Source organism: Patella vulgata, chromosome 2 (assembly GCF_932274485.2).
Source record: "Patella vulgata chromosome 2, xgPatVulg1.2, whole genome shotgun sequence".
NCBI classification, from domain to species: domain Eukaryota; kingdom Metazoa; phylum Mollusca; class Gastropoda; family Patellidae; genus Patella; species Patella vulgata.
Window position 1 is genome coordinate 15,758,793 of NC_065880.2, and position 20,592 is coordinate 15,779,384.

At 35.3% G+C, this 20,592-nt stretch overlaps 1 protein-coding gene across 1 annotated transcript; it reads left to right on the forward strand.

Annotated features, from left to right (window-relative positions):
- Positions 1–6,557: 6,557 nt before the first annotated feature.
- LOC126810553 (uncharacterized) lies at positions 6,558–20,287 on the forward strand. The gene is made up of 5 exons (XM_050535687.2): positions 6,558–6,730; positions 10,675–10,705; positions 11,455–11,640; positions 11,923–11,998; positions 13,488–20,287. The coding sequence occupies exons 1-5, from the start codon at positions 6,662–6,664 to the stop codon at positions 13,618–13,620; spliced, it is 495 nt and encodes a 164-aa protein (XP_050391644.2). The 5' UTR covers positions 6,558–6,661; the 3' UTR covers positions 13,621–20,287.
- Positions 20,288–20,592: the final 305 nt, after the last annotated feature.

Genomic DNA, 20,592 nt, shown 5'->3' on the forward strand with positions numbered 1-20,592 from the left:
CCGGAGGACCCGGAGAAAACCCACGAGGTTGGACAGGCGACCCTGCTCCTTGTCACGTACAACCGGGGATTCGAAACCACGCCAGTCGACTCAATGACAGACTTTATGATACAGCGTGCGCACGCTAACCATTCAGCCATCCAACCCCCCGGTATCTTGATAACCAGAGTCATAAAATAATTAAACTGGAGGTAAAATTTGATACAAATTGTTTTTTTCTTTAAAAAAGGGGTAATTTCATGAATGAGTCGAAGTTGAAAAGACCTAACTTTTTTTTTCCCATAGTTTTATTTATTTCATTTTTAATAGTGAAAGTTCCCACAGGCATTACTGATCTGATCCCGGTGCATGGGTGGCCAACTCCCCCACCCCACCACACCCTAACATGTAGATTTCCGCTTTTTGTTGGTTTAGGTGATGTAACTACAGAAGCTGCCGCAAGTATCCCATCTCCGATTTATTTCATGCAAGTAACTTTTAGTTTAGATACGGGAGCCACGGTGGCTAGGTGAGTAAAGCGCTGGCTCGCTGTAGCCTGGGGGTCGGGTGTTCGATCCCTGCATTGGCCGAGAAAGTTCGTCCAGATTTTCCGGCGTGGTTCTCCCTTGTCAGTGATGCAGGACGGAGGGGCTGACAAGGAAAGCTGTCTAGTCGTTCGGCTGGGACGAAAAACCAAGGTCCCGTGTACACATTGGCGTGCACGTAAAAGATCCCTTGACAGTTGCCGCTGTCCGGGCAAAATTTCCCTCATATATAGCACACTGTATGGCGTATGCCCGTCTTCATTAGCCCAGTTCGGAGCAAAACAGTAGGACGTTAAACCCCATTTCATTTCATTTATAGTTTAGATACAATGCATTAACTGGAATTTACCTGATTCTAACGTATAAGTAATTGAGAAGATTTTTCAAAAATAGCCGCTAAATTCCGAAGATTAGTTAAATGAACAGCCGATCTTTATTGCAAGTCCGCCCCACTTCCGTTGTATCTACGATAGATTAGGTAATTAGAAAAATACCTGAAGTTTTTTTGTCGCATTCTTTCCTTGCGTCCCTTATCCATAAAATAATTCACCACCATCAGTTATGGCCGGTTGAAAAAAAAATGTGATAGTTGATGGAATATTAAAGATATGGGAGATGAAGGCTGGTAGTTCTCACTATAACAGGTAAAAACTGGATAGGCTAATGTAAAGGGTATTTGCTGAAAATTTCAGTCAAATAGATCCACTTGGGACCGAGAATTTATCAAGTTAATTTATCAACCTAGCCTCAATCATCATTACTAAAGTCGGTACGTTAAAAAACATAGTATCGATTATCCATTTCATGGTTTAATCATGAATGAAAGTTGGGCAGCAAATCGGATCCTAATCCAGTAAACATTGAGATATGATTATGGTCTGGATAAGTTAATAAATGTTAAATTTATAATTTAGACAACATTTCAGGCCTAAAGAAATACCTGCAATAGGCAGATTTAGCTCTTGCATAATGTATGTTTAAACTGTAAATTTGTGTTTGCTGCTCCTAATTCTGCTTAAAACGATCCACAGCCTGTAGGCCTATTCATTGCTCACGAATTCGTTGGCGACTTCCATCAGAACGATCAAGTCAGTACGCTCAGTGGCGTAGCGGAGGGGGGGGGGGCGGCGACAGCTCCCTCTCCCTCAGGCCCAGTCTCAAATGATAGCTCAGTATATTACATATTGTGGCGCGCTTTTTATTTCTTCTTTTCGCTTTCGCCACGAAATGATGTAGCGGTTTTGTAGTGTGGGGAATCTGCCGCAATGGTTGCTCAGGACCCACACCCCGGTAATTTCTCTGCCACCAGTGATCTATTGGCCGATCACAAGCCGTTTAAAGTAGAGTCTCTTCAGAGGAGAAGGCGGACTAGCTAAAAAGTAGTTGTGCTATGTTCGGCTCTCTCTCTCTCTTCGAACAAACGGAACAAAACTGTATAAAACTATAAAGTTTTATTATGTATTATAACATATATACATGTATGTTTTAATGGACTGGGAAAACTCTTTTATACTATTTATAAAGAGGCGAACTGTCCCAGTTCAAGCCGTTCTGTGATCTGTTCTGTGTGTATCTTTTCATTAAACGCAAGCGTTTAAAGTAGCTAAGTCTCTAACTCAATATCATCCAAAATCTTCAACATTGAAAACACGAAATATTTGTCAATTTAAAACAACATTGATGCTGTGATCTTACCGGGAAAAGATGGGCTTCTGATATCCAATATTTAAGACAAAATATACATTTTACCATTGGTACACGAATCGTGTACCATAATGCGTTTCAGCCCGAGTTCTAGCAAGAGACTCGAGGAACGAGGCTAGACATATTGCACCAAACCAAACAGCGTATGTAGTCTGGAATAACCAGACGCTAGAAATTTGCATTCGATTGAGACTGCTGGCTTATTTCACGGAACATGACTGATTTGAAATTAGAGTAAAAACGGAAACGATTGAATGTAAATCAGTTTATATACATTCATATAACAGTATTATATGAGTTGCGACCCACTTGTGTTAATTTCTAGGTCCCAAATGTTAGCGATTTAGCTCCTTTAAAGGCTGTATCTGTTTTAAAACTGCAAGCAGTTTAAGGTCTGTTCATTAGACGCAAACATCTAAAGGCTGTGTGCTCAATGAGCATTTTTCAAGAACTATAGGTGTAATTACTATAGCTTCGCTTCGACCCTGGAGACGGATATCCCAGAGGGAACAACTGACCCAGGGTACTAGTGCGGGGTATCACGTTCGCCTGGCCGTCTCGACAGAATGGCATCGTTTCTGAGAATTCATTCTCAGCTCATGCAAAATTATAAACTATACACTCCTTATGTAAACAAAGTATACATTGTCAACAATATAAATGCAACATTATTTAACAGATGGACATAATGTAATTTATGATTAAGTTGATATACAAAAGTATTATTTAGTTACGTTTAATAACTTCTAGGATATGCACATAAATTATAATTGCATGCTATATATTCAAATTTAGCTATTTAAGTAAAGGGGAGATAATAATACTCAATAATATAAGACAATGTATTATGGTACATTTCCAACAAAATAGATTATATAATAGGGATATAAACTCACTAATAGTATGCTAAATAACAAGACATGGGTTTCTATTAAATTATTAAATTAAACATAATATATGGCAGATAGCAATATTATTATAAAACTTAGAAAGAGTCTGTCAACATACTATTCACAGTGTTATCAAATATTCTTTCCCTCACTATATAAAACTACAGTGACCTATAAAATAAAACCAAGTACGAACAATCCAAACCATAAGACAGAATTCGAAGTCCTAAAAAACGTTATAGGCAAAATAGTGTATTCAAGCAAAATAGTGTAATCAGCAAATGGACTGCTCCTCGTGTACAAATTACACGACAAACAATGGTAACAGGTGTCCGGAAGAGTAAGCTTACACTGCCTGGCGACACACCCGCCATAGCTGCATCCAAACTATTAGGCGAAATGTCGGTAAAATAGCGTGATTGGCCAATGAACTATCGGTATGCAAAATGCACGCGATGAACTGTGTTAACGATGTAGTAGATATTATCAGGGAGATAGTAATAGTATACGTGTCAATTAAATATATCTAGAATAATAGCCGAGAGAGACACGTTATATTTACCAATCAAATCAATATGACGGCCATAAAACTTTTTAAAGGTTTTAATAAGTTTAGTGCGCAAGTATCCTTGTAGTTGAAGCTTAGATGACAAATGCCTCGATCTACTTAAAAAATCAGAATAAAAGGAACTGTTATTAGTCTCGACTATTTAGGCGTCTACAGACTATACATAAAACAATACTAACAAAATGAAACTAGCTTTGCCACTACAATATTAGCGTCGTTATCTGATTTTGCTTCGCGCCTATACGGCGCTTAATTTGCATTATATTCCACCCCTCTTTGGTCTCAGCACTAACTTGAGGGTTATAACGACCTCTGATACGATGTTTCTCTGTGAAATAGACATTTTTTGCACTATGCCCAGAACATCCCTCCAAGTATGACTTTTTCACCGTGAACTTCCAACGAGCATTTGTACTTAATATGCATATATTTTTCCAGTTCAATATCACAGGAAACCACCACTGACTGTGTTTTCGCGGTAAGGGGTTTAGAAAAGAATTAAAAATAAAATTCACTTCATTGCTGAGTAATTTTACTAGCTAGATAGAGCTCAGAACGCGTCTGCGACGATCTTGACATTCTTCGATTTAAATATTACGAAATCTCACCCTCTTATCTTTCAAACTCCAATAGAAAAATTGGCCTTGAATCAAAATTTAACAATCTCTTCTGTGACACTTGTGATCCCACAAAACATGACATACTTAGAACTTAATAATTAAAAAAAAAATAAGTAAGCCAACTGAATATTTTCAATTTACAACAGGGATCACAAAATTTCTGACAGCCCTGGGACTCAGAGGTGTCGATATTGTAGGCCATGTGACCCCTGAACTGAGACTTTGTAAGCAATGCTCAGTCGTGCGGTTGATGACGAATCTCATTTCCTGCTTCAGTGTGGGAAATACAATCACTTGCGAAGATATTTTATTTTCCGATTTTTCAAAATAATGTATAAATGTATCTTTCTCATTAATTCTAAATCCACCAGAACCTATTACTCCTGCATGCAATGGCAGCATTTACTTATCAGAGTGACTTAGTGAGTAAGACGCTGGCTCGGTAGCCTGGAGGTCTCGTGTTCGCTCCTCGGAATTTTCAGACGCGCGGTTTCACCTTGTCAGTTTTGCAGGACGGAGTGTCTGACGGGGACAACTATCTAGTCGTTCGGGTGCGTAGCACGATTTTTCCAAATCCACCTAAATCCACCATTATTTCAACTTAAAAGGCAATAATTTATATCGATATTTGATAATAAACCGTTCTTTATGCCAAATTGTCATTTTTAATTTACAATCGTAACGTTTTTAATGTGCCCAAAAAATGGCACTCAAAATGCGATTTTCAAGCAAGTTTGGAAGGTGTAACCAAGGGACATAACTAGTGTATTGCACGAAATCACTTGCTTGAAAATTGCGTTTTGAGGTGCATTTTTGAAACAAAAAAGTTACGATTAAATTTGGCATAAAGAACAATATATCATCAAATATAGATATAAATTATTATTATATGAGTTGAAATAATAGTAGATTTGGGTAAATCGTGCTACCGTTCGGGTGCTACGAAAAACCGAGGTCCCGTGTACACATGTGCACGTAAAATAACCCTTGACAGTTGGAATTCGATATAAAAGAATATGCCGTAGCTAGCCGCTGTCTATCGAGCTGTCCGGACGCAAACTTTCCTACATGACACATTGTGTGGGATCCGTTTTCATTAACCCAATCGGTGCAGAAAAGCTGGACGTAAAACCTCATTTCATTTCATTTCATTAATAGCCTACTGGGACTGCACGTATTTAAGCCCAGGGCTTAAATACGGATTTTGCCTGTTTTCATCAGGTAACATTTTAGTCGAATTTAAGCCCAGTGCTTAAAAACGAAAAACTAGCAAAAACAATCAAAACATGTAGAATATTCAAAGATTAATAAAGACAGCATTTTCATGATCTCAAAAAAAAAAAAAAAATGAATATTGTCAAGTTTGGTTTTAACAATTAACTTGGCGTCATCAAGTTTTCAAAAATGTTATCTTATCCACGCAAACAGAATGCATGTGCACCACATCAAACATATCAACAGAACACGAGGCCACTCTAAGTCAATAATCTAATTTACGCCCATAGGCTTAAAAACGTTTTTTTTTTGCCCGTTATTAAGCCCATGAGCTAAATAACGGGTGGGCTTAAATACGTGCAGTCCTGGTATCATGCTTTTTTTTTATTACGGAACTCCTCAAACTTTACTGATCCAGTCCCTTTTCAATTTTATTATTATTTGCTGTTAAATGCACTGCAATATAACCTCATTTCTGATATTGACCATCGTAGTTACTAGCTAAAACGTCGAGATATACTGATGTGCAGGGTCATTATATACGTACCTATAATCACATTTATAACTATTACTACGATATAAATGTTGGATATATAATATACTCGATATTAATTGTTCATTCCATGAAACTGAAAAGTTTGATTGTTATATTTGTAATTTTCTGTATCTTACTTTCACATTGTTTCCAGGCTGTTCTCTATATCTTATTTTTTGTTGGGTCGACAACCAGTTTTATTGGGTAGATTGTGCAGTACTCTGTAATAGACACGATGTTTATACGTCACATTCATTGAATATCGAATATACCATAAATTGATAAACGGTAACATATCTGATCTATGAACAGTAATGCCATCATAGAACTGTACTATACGATCTATGACGCCATGAATGATTGCATAAAGGCTATGACAGTATAGGTTTTTACAGTCTGGTTGTTCAGGGCTTTATCATCGGAAAATGGGAATTTACATCTTCTGTTCTAGAAGGCCGTCAGTCAAACAATACACACTGATATCCATCCTATTATGCGAAGATGAAATATAACGATTGCAATGACGTATTTTCCGTTTGTTTGAAATTATACGAGCGTATGGATGATATATTTTTCAATTGGCCAATTGTTACAGTAAAACAGTTATGCCCAGTTCATTCTGCTATTTTGATATTGAAATCGGAAAAAATTACACTGGTAGGATAGTATTTGAAGTAAGTTGGTTTGATATTTTTATATAGGTATGTAGCGCGGCAGCACGATACGATTTACCCAAATTCACCCAAATCTACCCAAATTTCATAAAAAAATAATATTGCTATTTGAATTATATATAACTTTCTTTATACCAAAATGTTATTTTGAATTTAAAAACGTAGAGCGTTTTTGTGTCAATGGGGATCACGGTGGCTAAGTGGGTAAGGCGCTGGCTCGCTAGCCTGGAGGTCGGGTACGCAAAGAAAGTTCATCCAGATTTTCCGGCGTGGTTCTCCCTTGTCAGTGATGCAAGACGGAGAGCCTGACAAGGACAGCTGTCTAGTCGTTCGGATGGGATGAAAAACCGAGGTGTGCACGTAAAAGATCCCTTGACAGTTGGAATTCGATATAAGAGTATAGGCCGTAGTGCCGCCGTCCGGGCAAAATTTCTCTATTAGCACACTGTATGGCGTATGCCCGTCTTCATTAGCCCAGTTCGGAGCAGAACAGTAGGACGTTAAAGTTGCAATTTCATATTGTTAAGTTATATTTTTAAAAAATTTTAAAATAAAGCCTTAAAATAGATGGTATCTATAAACAGTCCTGCCTTGTTAAAGAATAACCCTATTAATCCTATAATTCACTATTGCCAGTTGAGAAATTGGCAAAAATATCATTTCCAACTTCAAATTCAAACATTTGAAGATAGCTATTCCATGGGTGGAATAGAAAAACAAGGGAGGTAATTGTGTTATTATTTCCGGGGTCAAAGGATTTTTAAGTGGGAGTATAATACCTATGATCGTATAATAGTGAGTTGACAACCTATTGAGCAAAATACATAGAAATAATTATGTTTTGACTTTCTTAGAAAATATGAAATTATCGCTTTAAACCCCATTTCATTTCATTTTATAGCTTATAATATACAAAAGGGAGTTAATAAAAACACTAAGTGAAAAACATGTAGCTTTCTATAATGGAGCAGAATAGTAGGACATTAAACCTCATTTCATTTCATTTCTAATGACTAGTAATTAATTATACATAAATAATAGAGATATATTGCCCATTACAGATAACACTATTATACACGTATTACTTATAGGCCTAATAATAAAATAGATTAGAAACATACCCTGAAACAGCTGCTCATATGAAATGAAGAAATAGAGAAACTTTTTATTGTCAAAAAACCATATGAGAGAGAGAGAGAGAAATGGGGTTTAACGTCCACTCAACACAAACTAGGTCATTTCGGGACTAACATGGTTTAATTTTATTTCAATAATTTGCTTGCGCGTAGGGGTCTTTAGCAGTGAGAGGAAACCGGAGGACCCGGAGAAAACCCACGAGGTTGAACAGGCGACCCTACTCCTTGTCACGTACAACCGGGGATTCGAAACCACGCCAGTCGACTCAATGACAGACTTTATGATACAGCGCACGCACGCTAACCATTCAGCCATCCAACCCCCCAAAAACCATATGAAGAATAAAGATGTGAAACACTAAATGATATCTAAATGATATCATTTTTGTAATTAATAAAACAGTATTTAAATTAGAAAGAAATTGTCTTATATAATTTGATATTGTCAAGTCAAGCCAGGCCTAAAAAAGGATAAATTCTCGTAGCATCAGGGGGTCTCCCCGCGAAAATTTAGAAAATTCTGAGCTTTGAAAAACGGCATCTGTGAACTATTCTGATACAGTTTACATAGGAGTTTATTTGGCTATGTGCAGCTATTTTTTTTGCATGAAAACTCAGATAACACACCACTTTTGTTACGATAATATTTGAATTATAATTCAAATTCTATCATCAGATCAACATCAAAACTCAAATTCTATCAGTAACAAGGGTCCAAAATAAAACAAAAAAAATCAGAATTAAATCTCTTTAGGAAGAGAATCCGGAGGTTGAGACTAAAAACATAGGTGAAGTATTTCTATTTGGCCTCCGGAACAGTGCAACTGACCACCACTAGAGGAAACGCTCATTAGGGGTCAGAAGGCTTCTTAACGTTTTTCTTATTTTCGAAATATGGTTTTCTTATTTTCGAAGCACGGTTTTCTTATTTTCGAAGCACGGTTTTCTTATTTTTGAAGCATGGTTTTTGCAAGGTTTTCTTATTTTTTAAGCACGGTTTTTGCAAGGTTTTCTTATTTTTTAAGCATGGTTTTTGCAAGGTTTTCTTATTTTCGAAGCACGGTTTTCTTATTTTCGAAGCACGTTCATGCTCCAAGGTGGGTTATTTTAGGCCCCAAAGTCACGTTAAACAAATATAAACCTACCTGAGTTACTGAATATGGTGCTTTAACAAAGACAGAGAAACTGATGCATCCAAAATGGAGATTTAGGAAAAAGTGACTCAAGGTGAAACAGGATGTTAGGATAGTATTTAAGTTACCGATTTCTACTCACTCCAAATTAAGTAAATACTGAAGATGACATTGAAAGTAAAGACTACATGCTATATAAAGTGTCTAGTTGAAAAAGACTATTTAAAGATGGGTTCCCAGAAAAGTATTTATCGGGTGGTTATTTCCAATAAAAGTATGGCAATTTTGGTATATATGGAAAGTAGAGATATCCAATCTTACAAGAAAAATACTGGATTCCCCGATAAACATTCATGGAGCGTATACAGGATAAAAATGTAAGCGTTCCCCTAAATAGACACCCCGATGATTAGGAATTTCTGCCTTTGTGATGTCAAAGGTCACACACGAACATTGAGCGCTTGATGTACAAGTTGATAAACTTTATGAAGAGTTAGACGTACAACACTTTCTGAAATAAAAATGATGGAAAAAGACGCGGGTAGTGGATAATCCAAGAATTTAATTAGGATTCGATATTTGTAATAAATAGTAAGCGATTAAAGACAACATCGTCTTATGTATGCAATGAATTCTCCTTTGACTTCCAAGAGAGGTAAGTCACGTGACGTAAACAGGTTTGATCAAATTTTTATAGCAGGGCATTCCTTCACAAATACAATGTTTGAGAAGGAATTGAAGCAAAATTATGACAAATTAATTAGTTTGAATATGTTTTTAGTCCATATATACCATTAAATCACCCAGTTTGTACGCGGGAATGTATCTTTAAAGAAATGAAATGAAATGGGGTGTAACGTCCTACTGTTCTGCACCTACTGGGCTAATGAAGACGGCATACGCCATACAGTGTGCCATGAAGGAAGTTTTGCCCGAAGCAGCAACACTATGGCCTACTCTTATATCGAATTCCAACTGCCAAGTGATCTTTTATGTGCACGCCAATTTATACACGGGAATCTTGTTTTTTTGTCCCATCCAAATGACTAGACAGCTGTCCTTTTCAGGCCCTTCGTTCTGCACCACTGACAAGGGGAAACCACTTTGGAAAATCCTGATGAACTTTCTCGGCCAATGTAGGGATCGAACACGCAACCTCCAGGTTAGCGAGGTATTTAAAGAACTGAGTTAGCTGAGTGACACAAAAAACCTTACGATTTTAAATAGAAAATAACAATTGACATAAAAGCGGCATATTATCATATTGTGATATTATCTGTGGTGGTGACCAGGCCCCCCTCCCCTAATAATTTAAAAATTAAAAATAATTCTAATCCCACATTTCCACTCAGTCATAGAGTCCAAGTGATTTCTTACCAAACCAATCCTGCTGTAAACCTACTATAAACAAAAAACGGGAACCATGTGAAGTTTTTGGGTATAGGTTCAACGTGGCAAGAATATTCATTGACTTTGATTCACTCACTCAGTTCATTTCGATGACTATCTGGTGGAGACAGTAGGTTAAATTCTTTCAGAATTATAGGCCAAGCCATAGAGCTACCCAACAATAATTAAATTGTAGCCTACATTTGTTCACAAATTTACCATAGCTATATAGGTTTACATATCTGTCTATTCATTAAATAAATTATTTGCTTTCATGTATTTGCAGCTCTTTTCAGATACAGTACCAAAAACTGTGGGTATGTTTATACATTTATATAGATTCTTAAGTGTAAATTTTCACCACAACTAAAGGTATTAGCGGTAACCTCAAAAAATAATAAAGTGTTGATTTGTGATGGGGCATGTGCTGTAGGTCAAATTTTTGTTTTGAATGATTAAGTGGAAGTCATCTTATTTACCGGTATTAATTATATTTTCGGGTGGGGGGGGGAGGGTTAACATAATTAAGGTCTGTCATTGAGTCAAGTGCCATGGTTTTGATTCCCTGCTTGTATGTGACAAGGAGTAGGGTCGCCTGTCCCACCTTGTGGGTTCTCTCCAGGCCCTCCAGTTTCTTCCCACAAGCGAATTATTCAAAATAAGATTGAACCATGTTAGTCTCAAATTGACCTAGTTTGTGTTGGAGTTAAACCCCATCTCTCTCTCTCTCTCTCTCTCTATTTACTAATTATTTGTTCAATTTTGACTTAGTGTAATAGTGTTGATAGTAGAACACAAAACTGCTTTATCTCAACACTGGCTTTCAGTGATAAAGTGTGAATAGATTGTAACCAAATGGAATTGACCTCCTACTATGGCATCAAGTTCCTTTCAATAGATCTAGAATTCTTTTTTTCATTTCTCCAGTTTCCTCCTACTGCTAAAAAACCCTACGCGCAAGCAAATTATTGATATAAAATAGAACCATGTGTTAGTCCCAAAATGACCTAGTTTGTGTCGAGTGGACATTAAACCCCATTTCTATCCCTATCTTTTTTCATTTCAGAAAATTTTGTGACTTTGTGTACCTGTGAAAAGGGTTTTGGTTACAAGTATTCTATATTCCACCGTATTGTACCAGGTTTTATGTGTCAGGGAGGAGATTTTGAGAACGGTAATGGAACAGGTGGTAGAAGTATTTACGGTCCTCGATTCCCAGATGAAAATCTTTCTTTAAAACATTCAAAACCAGGTATGGTTTATGGGATTTCATCTTGACGGTTTGAACCGCAAACTTTAGAAATGTATTGTACATATCCATGATCCTGAGTGTTACCTGGCTGTAGGATGGAATGATTAGGGTCAGATGGTTAAAATTTTGAATATTTGGCACCAGCTTGTTGTTGTTGTTGCTTATTAAAGATGTAACGTCCAATACATTAAGTATGATATTATGGACAGGTTGATTTAATCAACCTCACTGTTGACTTGTTTTGTACTTTCAATAATAGATATTGATTTGCCTTAATTTCAGGTATATTATCTATGGCAAATGCGGGACCAAATACCAATGGTTCTCAATTCTTTATAACAACAGTTAAAACACCATGGTATGTTCAAAGTAATTTTGGATGTGTATTTTTATAAACAAGCACGTAGTTTGGGCGTATATAGTTGTCACACTGGTAGTCCGTCAGAATGTCATCAATTGACTTGTGAACGTGATAGAGGCTACAATTTTGATACGCCAACGTTTTCGTGTGGACGTATATTTTCGTTGCCCAGTCCGTTCCGACGTCAGTTGACATTTTGTTTGTGAACACTCTACAGGTCACAATTTTTATCCAATTTTGACGAAACTTGAAATATAGGTTTATATAAAACAGTAACTTCATGGATTATGGCCTCTGATTGTACGAAAAATCTTGTTTTTAGCTTATGGAAACTCAAGAGGTCATAATTTTTATCCGATTTTGATGAAACTTAAAATGTATGTTTACAACCCAAAGACCGCAGTTTCTTTCAGTATTCGTGTATATCAGACGGTAACTTCCTTGATTATAGACCCTAATAGTACGAAAAATAGCATTTTTAGCTGAGGTCACAATTTTTATCCCATTTAAATAAACGTTTACATATATCACTGCTACACAATAGACAGTTGAGTTCAAATTTTGTGAAAGCCAAACCAAAACTGCCCAACAAAATGAATGCTCACAAAGTACACAATTAGTGTAAAAGTATGTAATACCAAGATTGTGGACCCTCTAGAGGTCAAAAATTTTATCTGACTTTGATGAAACTTTAACTATATGTTTATGTCCCAATGATCTGGGTTCCTATCGATACTTGCGCGTATCGGACTGTGAATTCCTGGATTATGGCCCCTGATTGTACGAAAAATCTCTTTTTTTTAGGTTGTCCATCTCTTGCAAAATGTAGGTGTTTCTTGCAATCATGGCAACCGCTTGATGATGGATCTTTTTCAAATTTGGTGTGATTCATTGGAGTCGTGAGAGGACAAATTCTATCGATACTCAGCATCCCGTGACTTTACGTTCCATAGTTACCCCCTTTGCTGAAAACCTTGTGAACGTGATAGAGGCTGTAGTTTTTAACAGATTTTTTTTCCAAATTTGAGGGGGGAGCATTGGGGTCATGAGAGAACAAACTCTATAGATTATCAGCATTCCATTCTGAAGTTACCCCTCTTTGTCAGAAATTTGGTGATGAACATAAGAGGACGGACCCTGTCGATATTCATCATTCCGTGACCTGTTCCGGAATAACCCTCCCTTTTCTGAAAACCTTGTGACAAATTTGCTTCAAATTTGGTGTAAAGCATTGAGGACATGAGAGGATAAACCCTTACGATATTCAGCTTCCTGACCCTTTTTTTCCCAGAATTATGCCCCTTTTTCCTCAAAAGCTTGTGAACACAAGCGGCTACAATCTATTTTTTGAATCAAAGCTGCTGTGTGGGCAAATTTACACATGTAGAATTGCCATCGTTGACTATAATAATTATGATATATAATAAGCTGTTAATTACATTAATGTGATAATGTTTCTTTAAGATTAGATTGTTTATGTTTATAGGTTAGATGGAAAACATGTTGTATTAGGACAAGTATATACTGGTATGGATGTTGTTAGATCTATAGAAAGTGTCGGATCAGAATCGGGTTTACCTTTAAAAACAGTTTGCATAACGGATTGTGGGGTTTGTTGATATTCATTCCTGTCATAAAATATAATAACGATGTTACATGCTTCATCAATATTATACCATTAAGGTGGTATCAAACTTGCATTCTGTATTCACTAGTCACTTATGCACTGTTTGTTATAAAATATGAGGGCCGAACTAGATGCCAAAAGCATTATAGTGAAGTCTGTACTGTATGTTTTATATTCTATACCATCTTTCAACATTTATATTTATTAAATTATGACACAATTATATGGAATGAAAAATACCTGAAGAATTTATTTCAGCGACGTTTCGACAAGAGTATTCTTTGCTTGATAAAGATAGGAGAACCCGCGTTGAAACGTCGCTGAAATAAATTCTTCAGGTATTTTTCATTCCATATAATTGTGTTATTCTCATCCAGTTACTAAATGCTGCTTAAACAATTTATATTTATTGTTTTGATCAGTACAATTTCTGTTAATTACACCTTGAGTTATTGCACTTGCTCACTTTGTTGAATCTTGAAGACACTCGGCAAAATTCAGCACCTGATCTACTTGGAATATGGATCAGTTATTTTGTAATATTTTGACAATATTTGCAAGTTCCCCACAAACAGTGTTTAGTCGGCATAGTAACTAATTTACGTTAGTCTGTAGGCTAAACTTAAAAGTGAACCACAGTGATTTACTCCGTCACAGGACTTTCTGCTTGGAAAAATCCATTTGTATTCATTCCAGAGTAGGTCTATTGACCAGTCAAATTGTCTGTATTAGTAAATGATTCATTTAATGACAACCTTTATGAACATCCCAGACGACCTAGCTCATGCTGGTGGCTCAGCATAATATGTTTGTTGTCTGGTAACCCATCTTTACCCAAAGGCAAAAGATCACAATGCAACAACATTTAATTTATGAACTGTTCAGATTACTACTTATATTAGCTGCTGTTATATATGTTTCATTGCCTCTAAACCTATCTTAAATATTGGTTGTGCTGAAACTACCAACAAGGAAAAGGAATCCTGTTTATTATGTAAAAAGCCAAAGTCTTTCATATAAATGATAGCCTTTACTCTAATGTTTATAACTTTAAAAGTTAATTATAGGTTATTATCTATTTGTCTTCTTGGCTTTTAATATATGATGATCCTAGCCAAGATGCCATGATGTTGCCTACACTATTTGAAATCTAGATTATTTCAAGGGTTAAAATTTTCGTGGCTCACGACTTGATAATATGAAGATGTTATCTTGCCTTATTGTAGAAGTAAGAGATTATATTATCTTTGAAGTAGTGCAGGAGCTGTATTTATCACAGATGCCCGGGTAGTGGATCTACACTCCCTCCTTTTAAGAAATAAACGATTAGGAAATATATAAAAGTCGTATCCATATCACCTTGAAATAAATATAACAATTTTTGAGATCTATACTGGAAAATATGCAACTCCATCATACCGAGTACCTGTGGTAGTAACTCCATCATACCTGTGTGGTAGTATAATCTAGATTAGCAGATTAGTCTCTTTGTTTTTGAATAGAACTTGTTCATGTTAAGAATTTATTGGCTGGTCCATAAAATTCTAAAACACATTAAACATTGTCTTAAATCCCCAACATGCCGAAATTAAAGCCAGATACTCTATCATATTGTATTTCCATTAAGAATGAAAACATTTACTCTCTCTTTTCTTTTTTTTAACGTCTGCTTTCACCGAGGATATCACAGAAATTAGGTCTTATTCTAGTACATTTAGCGTATGTGCAGATGTTCTTTCGGTGTGGAGGAAACTGGTTTAAACCCACAAGATTGAGAAGGCGCCCCATATCTCCAAGCCATAAAGTGCTACATTGGGGGATAAGATGGGCCTCCCCGAGAAATGTTTTTTCCTGTTAGTATGGCAACTTGAAAGTTGTCAAATATAGCCTTATTTATGTGGTTTTACAACCGAAAACCAAATCTTTGCCGACTTGAACTTAGCTTTCTGAAGAATTAATGAAACAAATAATAATAATGTTAGAGAATTCTCATTAAGTGTCCACAGAAACATGGCCTGCGAAGCAAATAATGATGAGCCTAAAATAATCTTGCGCATAACGCATAGTGACTACTCGAGAGGTTTATCACATTGATTTTAAATGTTTTAAATTTTATTTCATTAGTCAATTTGAGGAAATTACGATTCCTGAAAAAATGATTAATCAAATAATGATCAATGCCCCAAATATGTTGCACAAAGAAGAGTGTCTCTAGACAAAATATATTAATCCATAGTCAATTCAGTACAAATCTGCCTGGTTCAATTAAAAAAAAGTAAAATTTGTGTTTTATTATCATGTACAAGTCATCGGATGTCAGGCACTTTATATTGCCGACTAGTAGATATTAATTTTGTTTTTTTCGCTTTGCCTATCTACCTGAAAAATTTGATTGCTCGAAAGTTATGTGGGTAGGGTGCCCGTAAATGTCCTTAGCAGTGGGAGGAAAAGGGAAGACCCAGAGGTCAATATCAGACCTTATGATATCCAAGCTTACACATAGACTATTTGGCCACCCCTCCCCCCCACCCCTCTATCCTTAAATCTTTAAATGTGAAATAGTAAATACTATTGAAATATATATGTAGACTGTCTGGCTTGATAGACTTTAATACTACATAAGGTTTTAATTTTAGGAGCTATATTTATCTTATCTTGAGCTTATTTTGAAATAACCTAGTACAATAGGCATCTGATGAATAAAAGAGGAAATGGTAACCAAATCTACACTGCATAGTTGTATTTTGTATTAATCAGTAAAAAAAAAGGAAAACTTCAATTTTTATTTAAGGTTGTTTAATGGCTCAGTAAACAAGATAGGGTTTGGATCGGGTGTAATCAGCCACCTCATGCATTTATATATTCAATACTAATTTATTTAGTACTAATATTAAAGATGCATTATGTAAGAGCTAAATCTAAATCAAGTTGTTTTTTCTTGCTTCAGATCTTATATAAATGATTATTTAGATAGCCAGCTCTTTGTCTAAATCTTATAAAGTATACATAATGCATCTTTAATATACCGTAGTATGTCCTTGGGAGGGGTGCAGTGTAAAAATAAGTTTTCAACTGTGACCACGGGGGTTGGATTAAGGTTAGCATGTGCACGCTGTATCACACGGTCTGTCATTGAGTCAACTGGCGTGGTTTCGATTCCTGGTTGTACGTGACAAGGAGTAGGGTCGCCAGTCCAACCTCATAGGTATTCTCCGGGTCCTCCGGTTTCATCCCACTGCTAAAAAAAACTACGCGCAAGTGAATTATTGAAATAAAATTGAACCATATGTTAGTCCCAAAATGACCTAGTTTGTGTCGAGTGGACGTTAAACCCCATTTCTCTCCCTCTCTTTGTCTAAATCTTATAAAGTGTACATAATGCATCTTTAATATAGTATGTCCTTGGGAGGGGTGCTGTGAAGAAATAAGTTTTCAACTGTAACCACCATTTTATCTCTAATTATACTGCTGCCGGCATGATATATCATTGAATGGATTTGCAAATTGAATCGTTAGACGCTGAATCAATGTATTGTGATACTTTTTTATGGTTTTCTTTTGTCCATTCAGTAAGTAACCTGTCCCTCTTAATTATCCACGTGACACATTATCCATAGGTACCCAAACACTCTTAAATTGTTTTGATCCATTCAGTATCGTGTTATAAAACAGTTTTATTGGCTAAAAATATCAATTATTCATTTATTCATTTTCTTGACCGGGTTGTGAATCGTGATACGAATCGTATTGTAGCACCTGAATCGCTATATGTATCATATACCCAGCACTATATTATACTATTTCCAGTGAAGGATAGTTTGTTTTTTGGGGATACTTTACCCTTTTAAATATATAAAACCTTCATAAAGTCTTATATAAAATGTTTTACTTCAGTGTTAATTTTAACAGTCTTTCTAGAATTGTGATATCTTTCATTAAAACTCTTCTAAATATTTTGTTCTTTATGAAATAAAGAAACCAATCCGATAATTTTTTCCACATACCACAATAGGCTATTAAATAGGGTATCACAGACATGTAACATCATGAAAAGTATAATTATATAGATAAGCCAATTAATTATTATTGATGATTGATTATATTCTAGCTCTCTTAGCAATATTAAAAAAATAATCTTGGCAATTGTTTTATTTTATTCTAAAATGAAAATGGTTACTCTGTACATACATTTATTTATAACTGATAATGAGGTTAATACCATAAGTCCCATATTTGTGTGAAATTTTATTTTTTATCTATATATTGTTGCCTATACTATTCTGCCTTAATTACTATTACAGCTGGTTGTAGCAGACTAACAGTATACTGTTAGTGCCATGATATATTGTTATTTATTTGCTTATCTGATTACTTCCTTTTACCTCTGCCAAAAATTATAAACATATTAAAGGAAATGGTCCACTGTATTTCTGTATTCTAGCAATAGACATTGATAACAATAACAGCTATACAAATCAACTTTTGAAAAATTCCTGGGCACCCCTGTACAGGAACATCATAAATTAAGGAATGGGTTTGGGAGAGTAAATGGACAATTCTAACTATTTATCTCCTTGTAGCACAAAATGAATAGATTTGACTGATCCTCTCAGACATCGATATTTACTATTTATTAGCTGGGGGGGTGCCATATTGAAAGGTCTGGTGAACACATGTCATGACGGACACATTAAAATCGTTTAATCAAATGACACATATAAATATAGCCTTGATTATTTATTTTCAAATATTGCTAACAGAATTAAGTATAAAATTTACCAATTTAACATGGATGACGTGAATATTTTAGAAGTTGATTTAGCAGCAGTTATCATTATTTATCACTGGTAGAATATAGAAACAGATAGGGCCATGTCCTTTAATAATGGCTTGCCTTCAGATCAAATATTTCAATGTGACAGATCAAATTTTTAAATACTTGTCATGGATATTTTTCATAATTCTCATATTTCATTTTATGTTAAAATTGTTCACGTTCTTGTTGAATTTAAAACCTAATGCACTTGACACTAGAAAGAGTTGAAATATATATTTATTAATAACAACTGAAGGGTTGCATTTAAATAAAGTTTTTTCCTATGCAAGACCATGTTAAATATGATGCTTCACCGAAACATTATTTAGAGTCTGTTCAAGCCAAGGACTGTTTGTTTCCTACAGTCTGATTTCTTGTTGGCAAAAAATTCACACCCTACAGATACAAATAATCTTTGTTTTACACATGCCTTAAGCTTTCCAATATGGACATTGATCCATGGTGATTTTGTAAGTATAGAGGCCATACCTATTTGAACAAGGTCAAGGTCAGGATGTTCTCAACTCAGGTGATCAGTATATTAATTCGCTTGCCCTAAATAACCTATTTATTGTGCTGTACTGTACACCACTTGAACTTGCATAATTTGTAATCCTGAATGACTGATATTTATTTTCATGATTTGTAACTAATGGTAGTTACTAACTCATATGATAACTTTTAAAACAATTGCAGTGCTACTTTTAAAACAATTGCAGTGTTTGGTCTGTTATAGTCCTAATTTGGAAGTGATTCCAGAATCTATCCACCAACTATAGAAATACCAGCCCTCTTAATTCACTGTACATCCAATAATGTGGACAGGAGACAGGCCCTGAGTTCACAAAGCATTCTCAAACTTAAAGATGGGAGATTTTTATAGAGAGTTGGCCATTCTTGCTATAACAGTTCAAAAGTAGATGATGAAAGTAGAATATATTGAAAAATTCAGTCAAATTACTTTATTCTGAACATAGTTATCATCGTTGTAATATTTGCCTAGAAATGGTAGCGAAATGTGTCTTCACCTTCGCCGATCGTTTGATTGACAGGTGTTAACTCCACCTACATATCTCGATTATCAAGTAAAGTTTTCGATGGCATACGGAAATGCTTTACAGCGGCCTCGCTAAGTGCACTCTATCATTTAGCCTCGATCTAACTGACGTATTTTCATCAGGTTACCCCTTATTTGATTTAATCAATTAGTGAAATCCTATTTAAATCCGAGCTGTAGCCGAGCCATCCGTGGGTCTACAGAGTTGATTTTGGTCTTGTTGTTTAAATAAAGATCTAATTTATAATTTCTATAACATCTGAAGCCTAAATTAAGACTTGCAATAATCAGATTTAGCTCTTGCATAATGCATGTTTAAGTTAAGAATTTACTCAACTTTCAATCACTGTTTATGAGAAATATCTTTGAACCAGAAACACAAAACTTTGCACATGGTTTCTTATTGATGTATTTCATACATTAAAAGAAAAGTTTTATAAAGGGCTATATTTTAGTTAAAATAAGGCATTCACTTTTGAGTAAATTCTTAAGTCTGAGAATGCTTTGTGAACTTGGGGCAAGATATGATATTGCCCTAATTTGTGTATTATTGAACACATGTAATTTTGTCGCTAGGTTGTGGAAATTTTTATCATTCAGTTTATTCCATGGTTCTGTCATAATTGATAATCCAACCCAAACTGAATAATGAATCTAGTCAGAAATAAAACTTTTATATTCTTTGCTTTTTATATGTTAAATTTGTGATTGATTTTTACAGTATTGTTTCTTGCTTTTTTTTTTGCTTCATTATTTATTGTAATGATAATAAAAAAATAATTTTAATTTTCTTTCTCTTTTTTTGGACTCCATCCCAAAATAAATAGATGAGGCTCATTATTTTCTGTAACATTTTATAGAGCAATCAATTGCTTTTCACCCAGTTTAACCCAGGAGTCTGAAAATGCTTATCATGAAACTCTGTCACAAAATTCACAATGATGACCAAGTTTAATAATTTTTCTAATTTCTCAAAATATTTCCCTTCATGGTGCCTGAGCACCATCTGCTTTTGATAAGGGCTGTATAAGCACAACCCAAGCTAAACACTTACCAAATCTATCAAGCAGTTGAGTTGAAAATTGCTAACC